Source organism: Drosophila guanche, unplaced genomic scaffold, assembly GCF_900245975.1.
Source record: "Drosophila guanche unplaced genomic scaffold, DGUA_6, whole genome shotgun sequence".
NCBI lineage: Eukaryota > Metazoa > Arthropoda > Insecta > Diptera > Drosophilidae > Drosophila > Drosophila guanche.
In genome coordinates, this window is record NW_022995749.1 from 4,895,080 (window position 1) to 4,906,231 (window position 11,152).

At 46.0% G+C, this 11,152-nt stretch overlaps 1 protein-coding gene across 1 annotated transcript; it reads left to right on the forward strand.

Moving 5' to 3' along the window:
• Positions 1-5,290: 5,290 nt before the first annotated feature.
• Positions 5,291-9,901, forward strand: LOC117585693 (acetylcholine receptor subunit alpha-like 2). Its single transcript, XM_034275307.1, has 7 exons — positions 5,291-6,073; positions 6,935-7,089; positions 7,147-7,327; positions 7,748-7,907; positions 8,088-8,673; positions 8,727-8,928; positions 9,620-9,901. Exons 1-7 carry the CDS (start codon positions 5,831-5,833, stop codon positions 9,812-9,814), a joined length of 1,722 nt encoding a protein of 573 aa, XP_034131198.1. The 5' UTR covers positions 5,291-5,830; the 3' UTR covers positions 9,815-9,901.
• Positions 9,902-11,152: the final 1,251 nt, after the last annotated feature.

Here is an 11,152-nt window from a genome sequence, read left to right on the forward strand (position 1 = left end):
TTTTTGTCAATTTGTATACATTTTTTTGTTCTTATGATAATGAAGCGCAAATATTTCAAGAGCACGAGGCAAAAGGCAAATGGCAGACGGCATAAGATAAAGGAAGAGAGGAGACTGCTGCTGGGTGGTCATAAAGCTGACTACGTGGCGCTGCCAACAACAGACCGGAAGCAGGAAATGCCAAGCGGCAGCGGCAACGACTTCGACTTCGACTTGGACTTGGTCTTGGTCTTTGCTGCTGCGACACAAAATAAGGAGCAGCCAAGACAATGGCAATGGCAATTTGCTGTGTAAATTGAGTGCTGGCTGCAAAGAAGTTGGCAAAACATTTACACAGCAGCTGTGTGCAGGATTTTGTGCAGCAATTTAAACAGGGGGACTATCAAATGATAAGTGGATGCCTCAACTTACGGCTGATTTCTAGTCATCAAATCATCAGACTTCAGGCTTTGCCACGTCCACAAACAGCCAATTGCATCCACATTTGTTACAGCTAATTTATTTTGCATGTTTTGCGCTGGAAATCACATCTCAGTCCAGCTGGAAATCTCATCCGCCATCGAGCTGCAGAGCTGAGAGTCCAAGCTGCAAATCTCACAGTTGAGGAGACAGCAGGGTGGCTGGCACGCCCGCAGCAAACACACACAAAAAAAAACACACAGAAGAAGGATGCTGATGATGACAACGACAATGAGTTGGTCGCTCCTCCAAAAAGGCGAAAAACTTGACAAAGTATTCATAGTAAAGCGGTGGGGTTGGGGTGCTAGAGGACATTGAAACTTGTCAGTCGAAAGTTGTTAACTCAGAAAGAAAGAAAGAAGCCTGATGACGCGACGTCACTCGCACTCGCAGCAGATAAGTCTCTCGCTCTCGCTGCCTCGCTGTCACTCGCCCCCTCTGCCACTCGCTCCCTCTGCCACTAGCTCTTTGATTCTAGTCCTTCTTCGCCTTTCTCTAGCGTAACTGTTGGGGCGTTAACGTGTGCTTAAGCTGCAGGGCGTGGCTGCCAGTGCCGCTGCTCGAAAATATTATAATAATAATAAAAATAATAATATTCTATCATTATTATTTCCCGTTTAAATCCCCAAGATTCAACCACAGCTTCAAGTGGGCAACACTCAGCGCTCTCGCAGCGGTTCAAATTAGATTGCGCATACGCCTTGTTGACTGTTTCCCACTTTGATTTCGCCAAACTAATGCGCAATTAATGACATCCGCTTAGCGGCCGAAAAAGAACTATGCCGCAATTTTACGGTGCCATAAACACGCCACCGAATGGGGCATGTAATGCGCCTCCATTTTCAACACGACTTGTCACTGCTCGTCATAAAACTGATAGCTTCCCCGGCAATTAATTGACTTGACCGAACTGTGCACCCAAATGGAACCCAGCCACAGGGCGCCTCCCAGTGAAATTTCTCGCCTCTGGCTTTGATTTTCCTACAGCTTTTCCCTTTCTTTTGTTGTTGTTGTTATTTTTCCCTTTTTTCCCTTTTGTTGTTTGTGTTTGTGTGCGCTCTGGGCCCACGCAAAAACGCCATTAAATTGATGGGTCGTCGGAGCTTGCACGATTTTCAGCGCGCTCTTCACGGAATTCACAGTCGACAAAAACAATTAAAAATGTTATAAAAATGTTATATGCAGGTCGCTCGACGCTCGACGGTCGACGGTCGACGGTCCTCAGTCATCGGTGGGTCTGTTGTGTGTCTGTGTGTCTGTTGTTCGCTGTCGGGCTGTCGGCTTGTCGCTTGTCGATGTGGACAGTGCTGATAAAAGCAAACGGCACTTAAACGTGTCAACAATGGGCACGACAAGCGCAGCAGCCCCCCCTCATCCGCTACCGAATTGATGAACAATGGAGCGCCGAGCAGTGTAGAGGTGCCACCCAAAAACTGTTGTGGCACAGATTTTCGCAATCAGTTTTGATGCTCTTCAAGCAGCCAGGCAGGCAGTGATTGGTGGTGATTGGCATGCCACAACCAACCCAAAAACATAACCAGAATCACAATCAAACACAGATATTTGTACATATCCAACTGTTCAGATGAGTTATACAGACACCAAAGCAGTTTTGCAATTAATTTCTGGCCAAAGCAGGCAAAGTTGTTGCTGCTGCCTCTGTGGTTGCCATAAAAGTTGTCTAAATTGTACAGAGAATAGACAAAAACTTTCGATCACGCAGCCACGCACGCATTTTATAGAGGGGTGGATGACAGGAACTCTATCAGTTGGGGGCTGGTGCTCTGGTCGCGGCTTTGTCAGCTTTTTGAAGTGGCGAATGGCAAAAACCTGCCAGAGAGGCAGCACCAAGTGGAGCGACTGCCGATTATTTATAGTTGTGAAAACTTTTGTCATTTACGTTCGAAAATTTAAATTTTAATTGAGTTTTCTTGCAATCAGAAAGCGGTGTGGGTGCTGGGGGTGCTCAGGTCAGCCCAAAAGCTAGTTGAAAGTCGAAAAGTCAGGCACAGTCGTGCCAGTCAGGTGTTGGCCTCAACTTTGCCCTCCGCTGGATGTTGCTGAAAAGAAGTTTTCTCCATATAATAGGTTTTGTTAACTTATTCATTTGTGTAGCCAGGCTAAAAGTACAGTTGTGGGGGGGGGAGTTAACATATTAAATGGTAGGGGGAAAACGTAAGGCAGAGTGGCAGGATATACTGGAAGGATTTGTATTGAAGAGCCATCAATGTTAGGGTACATCAAAGTCAATTCTAACACACAGCTCGACGTGAACTCCTTGTTTATTGTTGATTTATCAGAGCAAAAAACTTTGTACAATGCAAAAATAAAAGAGAAAAACATAAAATATAACAAAAAAATAAAATAACAAGAGAAAAAAGAAACTAAAATACAAACAAAAAAATAACCAGGAATAGTAAAAAAAAAGAAGCAATAAAAAAAGAAAAATAAAACCTTGCAAATACAAATAAAACTTTGAGTTGCAAACAAGCTAAAAATTGTTGTTTGCGACTGTGGCAACACGATTGTTGCTGTAATTTTGATTGCTTTGCTGTGTAGGAGTGTACGTCCGTGTGTGGCAATAAAACATGAGCAATATGCCACATTATACTGGCACACCACCCACAGAATAGGTTGGCTAATGAAAGGCAATAACAGGAGCAGCAGCTCATTCAAATGAGCCCCAAACAAAAGGACGAAGCGCACAATAAATAAAGGGTGGCCCCACCACAAACAGAAAAAAAACCCAGCAATAAACCAGCTAATAGAGTAGATTAAAGTGTTTGTCTCCAAACAAAGCACAGGCACAGCCTGCTGCTGCTGCTCACAGAATAAGTAAAAACGCTGATGTGACCAATCTGCCAAAAAAAAGAGGAGGAAAAACAATCAGAGAGCAGCTAAAAATGCCTTCCAATGACCGTAAGCCATAAAACACACGCGGCTCAATGGCTGGGGGGCTCAAGCAAATGACAGAGTTCATGTGTCATTATGGCACAGCACGGGGGGGGGGGGGGGGGGGGGGCAGCCACACTGACCAACAAAATATAGAACCCCAGGCACTCCCGAGGGGTAAAAATAAAAACTTTTCTGTAAACTTTCAACCCAAAAAATCTGCCATACGCAGTGAATACAAATTTGCGCGGATTCTTCTTACTTTTTGAACGCAAACCGAATAATTGATGGGTTGTAAATTTCAATTAAAATGGTAGAAAGGGAAATTCAATCATATTTGGCAATAATTAAATTGCAGCACTGCAAAAAGGTAGTCAAAGCGCCTGAGGGTTGTGGGTGTGGAAGCCACATAGTTGTCATCAGAGCGAGGCACATTACTGGGGCAAAGGCAAACGAAAGAATTCAACGAGCAGCAAAATGTCCATCAGCTCTAAAGGGAGTGAAACTCTGGGAAGTGCAGCCATGAGGGCGCTGCTGTGGGTGCAACTTTGGCTTCGTGTGTGTGTGTCTGTGTGTGTGGCTGGTGTGGCACAAACCAAAAACCACAGAAACAACTCAAAATCGCAATATGACACATATGTGAACAGACGTAGCAAAATACCAAACGAAACGAAACGAAACCAAAAACCAAACCCAAAACCCACACAGCCTGAAGTATTGGTATAGGGGGAAAAAGGGAACAGTTAGCAGGGGGGGGGGGTAGACTGGGGCAGCAGTGGCATTGCAACGTTAAGCATGTAAAATGCACAAGTGCTGAAAGGTGTATGGGTGTGAGCATTAGTCAGTGTCTGTGTGTGTGTGTGTGTGTGTGTGTGGGTGCGTGTTTTGTGGCCTGTGTCTGCCGGCAGCATGTTAACGTAGATTTTAACGAATGTTGACAATTACGAAAAATTTGGTTTGCTGGTTAAACGAAATGTGCCAAGGATGAGAGGGGGGAGCTGCATATGAGTGTTTGCTAAATGTGCAACGGTATGTGTACAAGTGTAGGTCTGTGTGTGTGTGTGTGCTGCAGGAGTTTACTTTTTTCCGTGTTTGTAGCGGAATTTTTTTTTTGGGCTGTGGCTCAAACGAAACGCGGGCGTGAGCGAGAGAGCAGAGAGCGCAGCGTAGATTTGAGGATAAAGAGAAAGATTTTACCGTTTGAAGTTGTAATGGAGTAGCGAGGGCGATAAGCAGCTAAAGAGAGAGGCAAGCAAGGAGGAAGAGGCGAGGCGAAGAGGGAGAGGGAGAGGCAAGCAAAGAGAGAATTCCAAAGAGCGCGCGTGAGATTCCTCTAACGGAAAGAGAGGCAGAAGCAAGGCAACAAAGAGAGGCAAAAGCAAAGCTACAAAGAGCGGGAGGAGAGAGCGCGTCTGCCAGCGACTAGGGCTTGGCTTAGATGCTGTGTGTAACTAAGTGAATAACGGCTTACAGCTCCCGCACCGACCCTAACTGCTGGCACACGAAAACAGGGTGACAGCCTCGAAGCGCAGGCGCTGCGCAGCATCTGCGGCGCCACAATTCAAGAATATTTTGAACGCACGCCAGCGACAAAACTACAAAAAGCTGAGGCTGTTCGACTGCCCAACTGCCAACTGCCGACTGAGGTACCCTTGCATGGGGCTACAAAAACAATACGCACATCAGTATGAATCCTGTGAATATCTATGCAGGACAGCACGGAGCAAACATAGCCGGACTGCAGCAATTTGGCGTAAATCAGTGAAAGTTTAGACACAGAAAGGCAGCAAAAACTCGAACGAAAATACAGTAAAATAATGCAAAATAGTTAAGAAATAATTGCAAAATGTTTCCAAAGTAATTGAAAATATTTTAAATATTTTTAACACATTTTTGTCACAATTTAGCCAGTGAAATTTTTGAATTTTTGGTGCAATTTGAAACATTTGTCGGCGAAAATCAGCTGCATGGGCGCAGCTGGCATACAGTTTTCAGCTACCAGTTCCACATCAGAGCCGCACTTTTGTTGAGGCTTCTGAGCGGCTGAGCGCCCCGGCCATCTGCGCCGACGTCAGAAAGCGGCAGAAAGCGGCAGAAAGCAGCGGCAGCGGCAGCGGCAGTGGCAGCGGCAGAGACAGCATCGACAGCAGCATCGACTGTATCTTCCTTGGAGACTTGTAAACGCTTTTTAGCACACATTTTTTAGCACACACACACACTCACAGCAACGAAAAATATATTCCACGCTCTTCTTCGTGTCGCGTTTGCTCGGAACTGCGTCAGAGCCCGACCACAGATTTCGCACAGAGAAAACCAGCACCAAAAAAAAGGTAAACAAAAACCTGTGTGCGCGTGTTGTGTGTGTGTGTGTGTGCATCAATATCATCAAGCGTAAAACACCGGCCGCCGCAGCCGCAGCCGCCGCCGCCGTCAAGGCCTTTTGCTACGAAAGCAGCGAAAGCATCGGCCGTGTGACGTCATGGCACGCTACACACGCCCACCATTCGCCCCCCTGCTCACGGCCATGTGGCAGCACTGCAAGCTGCTCTGCCTGCTGATAGTCTTTCTGCTGCTCTGCGAAACCGTGCAGGCCAATCCGGATGCAAAGCGGCTCTACGATGATCTGCTGAGCAACTACAATCGCCTGATACGACCCGTCAGCAACAACACGGACACGGTGCTGGTCAAGCTCGGGCTGCGCTTGTCGCAGCTCATCGATTTGGTGAGTAAATTAACAAACAACGCAATGGTGGGGCTGGGAATTAATTAATGCAATTGGCAAAAAGTTGACAAAATTTTTAATTAAGGCAAAAAAACAACCCAAAAGGGGGGTGCCCAGCGTTGCGCTACATTTGCTGCCAGAGAGAGCAAAAGAAAACAAACAAAACTTTTCCAAAGAACTTTTCAACGGCTCGTAAATAAAATATGCTAAGCAATAAACAGCAACAAATGAGGTGAGGCGAGGTCGAATCTATGAGGGGTCGCCAGCTCCTAATGACACTCTTAAGTTGTCCAAAGCTGGGGGGGGGGGGTTGTCCCACCATATTTAAGTAAAATATTTCAATGCTGGAACATCTCAGCTTTAGCACTGTCAGCACTGCTAACCAAATAAATTATTCGCATTTCCCCAACGACGAGTCGAGTAGATTTTGATAACATTTTCTGGCAACATTTCATTACAAGGACGAGACGGGGCGGGGCACTGAATGTTGTCTGCGCTCGCTTAAAGTTTGCACAGGGAGAAGCCATTTGTCAGGCTGCAATTCCGGCTGCACATGGCAGAGCCACCAAAAGGCTTAAAAGGTAATAAAACAAGCCAAGAAAAGGAGTAAAAAAAGGTGCAGAAAACGAAAGCATAAGCTGACAGCAAAAAGCACATTAGCCCGGCACGAAACGCTCCGCAAAAGAATGGCAAATGATGAGCAGAAAAACTAAAAAAAAAAAAAAATAAAAAAAATCAAATAAAATAAAAATGCAAATCCCACTTGATGCATGACTGGGCCGGGCCTTAGTTCTCTTTATCCTCGCTTTTTCCTGGCACACTCAGACAGCAAATGTGGTTTTGTCTTATTTCTCTTGGCAGAATCTAAAAGATCAAATTCTAACGACCAATGTCTGGTTGGAGCATGAATGGCAGGATCATAAATTCAAATGGGATCCCTCGGAATATGGTGGCGTTACGGAGCTTTATGTGCCCTCCGAGCATATCTGGCTGCCCGACATTGTGCTCTACAATAAGTGAGTCTCTCTCCAGTCTCTGCTCTTTGCTCTACTCTCATGCTGTGTTCGTTCCAGCGCCGATGGTGAGTATGTGGTTACCACCATGACCAAGGCCATACTCCATTATACGGGCAAAGTGGTGTGGACACCGCCAGCCATCTTCAAATCCAGCTGCGAGATTGATGTGCGCTACTTTCCGTTCGATCAGCAAACGTGCTTTATGAAATTCGGCTCATGGACCTATGATGGTGATCAGGTAAGTAATGGTCCCTCCCTCGACATGCGCTGCTAGATAAATGGGCGTGGCATGAGATTTATGTGCAGCCATTTATCTGGTGTAGCAGGGTCCTCCCCCTTAGGACTTACACGCCTAAGATGCCGTGAGAACATCGAAAAGGCGTCGGCGGCGGCAGCTTCAGATTAAAATGTGAGAAATTGTAAAAGTGTAATTGAAACTTGTCTACACACACACACACACAGAGAGAGTCTTGCTCGCTCTTTCTGTGTCTGTGTGTGTGTGTGTGTCGCTGTCATAAAAATGCGCGGCCATAAATTAAGCCAAAGTGCGAGTCGCAGTGGCGCTGGACAGATTGAAACACTACCCAGCACGCGTTTACATTTTTTTGTGCTACTCTTTGAGCTCAAGTACTTAGACATTTCGCTCCCATTTTCACAGATCGACTTAAAGCACATCAGCCAGAAGAACGACAAGGATAACAAAGTGGAAATCGGCATTGATTTGCGCGAATATTATCCCAGTGTTGAGTGGGACATATTGGCAGTGCCCGCGGAGCGGCATGAGAAATTCTATCCGTGCTGCAACGAACCCTATCCGGGTGAGTTTTGTGGAGTTTAAAGCTTGCAAATCGCCGACAATTCAATTACGCGAAAGCTCTACCCAAACTCATCCCAAAATGTATTCTTTTTCCATCCCAACCCGAAAAAAAAAAACCTTTGCTCTTTCCATATTTTGCCCCCGCTGCTGCTTGTGGATTCTACTTGACGACTTGTTACAGATATTTTCTTCAACATTACTCTACGCCGTAAGACTCTGTTCTACACGGTTAACCTGATTATTCCGTGTGTGGGCATCTCGTATCTGTCGGTGCTCGTTTTCTATTTGCCCGCGGACTCGGGCGAAAAGATTGCGCTGTGCATCAGCATTCTGCTGTCGCAGACCATGTTCTTCCTGCTCATATCCGAGATTATACCCTCCACGTCGCTGGCGCTGCCACTGCTGGGCAAGTATCTGCTGTTCACCATGCTGCTGGTGGGTCTGAGCGTTGTCATAACCATCATCATACTGAATATACACTACCGCAAGCCGAGCACCCACAAGATGCGGCCATGGATACGCTCGTTCTTCATTACGCGGCTGCCCAAGCTGCTGCTGATGCGTGTGCCCAAGGACTTGCTGCGTGATCTGGCCGCTAATAAGATCAATTACGGTCTGAAGTTCAGCAAGTCCAAGTTCGGTCAGGCGCTGATGGATGAGATGCAAATGAATTCGGGCGGCTCCAGTCCGGACTCGCTGCGCCGCATGCAGGGACGTGTCGGTGTGGGTGGCTGCAACGGGATGCATGTGACGACAGCCACCAACAGGTAAGATAGGCCAGCCATCAAGCTCTTCCTTCTTTACCTTCCCTCGCTTACAGATTCAGCGGCCTGGTGGGCGCTTTGGGTGGCGGCCTGAGCACATTGAGCGGCTACAACGGCCTGCCATCGGTGTTGTCCGGCCTGGATGATTCTTTGAGCGATGTGGCGACACGCAAAAAGTATCCTTTCGAGCTGGAGAAGGCCATACACAACGTCATGTTCATACAGCATCACATGCAGCGGCAGGATGAGTTCAATGCGGTGAGTTTCAGCAGCAGGCAGCAGGCAGCGGGCAGCAGCTGATTGAATTTTTAATTGGAAATTCCGTTTGTCGGTAGCAGCCATGAGCCTGGCTCTGGCTCTGGCTTTGCCCGAGACCGAGCAAAGAAAAAACCGCAAAAATCGCTTTTGCCCCCAGTTCAGTTTTGTGTCTCTGATCCTTGGGCAGGCACTAGCTTTTTCTTTTGTCGACTTATTTAAGCATTTTGTTTCTTTTTGCTCTCATATTTGCACTTTAAGACTCGGCAACGAGCAGCGGCAAATCCACTTTTAATTGCTTTTGTTCAATTGACTGGCAATTGGCGGAGCAGCCCTCAGCCTCATACCTCTGCACATTCCCCACTTTATTTCTTCATCTCTTCATTTGTGGCAGCTCGGAGCAAAACGTTTCAATCAAACACAACCCAAAAAATGTTTTCTTTGTTGTGCTCTTCTCGCTCTTCTTTTTTTTGCTCCCTTGCTGGCTTTTTTTCCCCCATTTCATTTTGTTCGCCTCGCCTTTTGATTGATAAGCAAACTGATGCCCGGGCATAAGTAGATTAAGCCAAGTGCCTAATGAAAGCCAATCGCTCAAAGTGTGTGTGTGTGTGTCGGAGGGAGCTCAAAGCTCAATTAGCTGCGATATATTTCAATCGCTGTCTAACGAAAGTGTTTTTGCTTACCTCTTTTGCAGGAGGATCAAGACTGGGGCTTTGTGGCCATGGTCATGGATCGTTTGTTTCTGTGGCTGTTCATGATCGCCTCACTGGTGGGCACATTTGTGATCCTGGGCGAGGCACCCTCGCTGTACGATGACACCAAGGCCATTGATGTCCAGCTGTCGGATGTTGCCAAGCAAATTTACAATTTAACCGAAAAGAAGAATTAAATTCATGCAGAAATAAATCCCAAGAACCTAAACCATAACATGATTTTTCGTAGCTTAATGTTTTCGAATTGAAAATTAAAATAAATAAAAATAAAAATAACAATTAAAACAAGCAAAAGCAGCCAAGCAAAATGGTATAAAATAAAGCCAAAAAACAATTATTTCTGGCAGCAAATTTCTTATTACAGGAAAAATGCTGGGGCTAAAAAATGCTGGCACGTTGAGCAGCTCTCCCCTCCGCTCGCTCCCTGCCTGTCAAAACTATTTGCCAGGCATGTGTACCGAAAGCAGCACAGCTGCTGCTGCTGGCCTTTTATTTGAGAACTGAAAAATTAACCTGTGGAAAGTACTGCAAATGCCAGCTCATGTGGAAGCTTGTGGCACAGGGAAGCATATATTTTTCCGTTCATAATGAAGCGCACTCCTTTCGCTGTTTTCTTTTGTTATTCAACATTTTTTAAAGCCTCGGTTCACAATATTCACAATTTACGCCACGGCATGGCCTCCATTCTGCTTGACTGAATGCCCCATGCCATATGCTTAAGCTATGCGGCAATCAAAAAAATGTCTACAAAACTATTTTGCTACAACTGCAAAACTATTTTCTATACGAAATGTCACAATTTTTCGTCTTTCGTTTGTGCTCATGCTTGACTATGTACAATATGTATGTAGCATACATTTTCGCATATACTTCCTTTCTTTTCTGTATGCTAGCTGTTTGTGAATGTCATTCAAATTGATGGGGAACAGAGTGGCAGGCGAGCCACAGCTAGCAGCTAACAGTTGCCTCCCCTGCCAGCGGCTGTCAATGTCAGTTTGCGCAAAGCAATTGCAATTTCTTACTGGCACGAGTACTGTCTGTACACACAACAAAAGGCATGAAGCGCGGCACGGGGTCATGCATAGATGAGGCTGCAGCTCAACAAGTTGAAGTCGCTGGCACCTTGGAGGAATATATATTCCAATGCTGTGTGCATTTATTTAGCATACATTTGCCACTATCGAGAATCACTTTACGCACATTCGACTGTGCCTGTGCCTGTGCCTGTTCCGCTGCCTCGTCATGTTGACAAGCTCAATATGCTGCCTCACTCACTGACTGACTTTACCAGCATGTCGCTTACTGTACGCTGCGATTGTTCCACTGTGTGTGTGTGTGCATTATTTTCGCTACTTCCCGTCTACTTTTCACAGTTCAACGAGCGACTGCTGACGCTCTTCTTTGTGTCGTGCTACCCGCTCTTCCTTTTTTTGTGTGTTCAATTTAAATTCATATTATTTGTGCTACACATATGTAGATATGGTAAAATGCAGCACAAAAACATGGAGGATGTG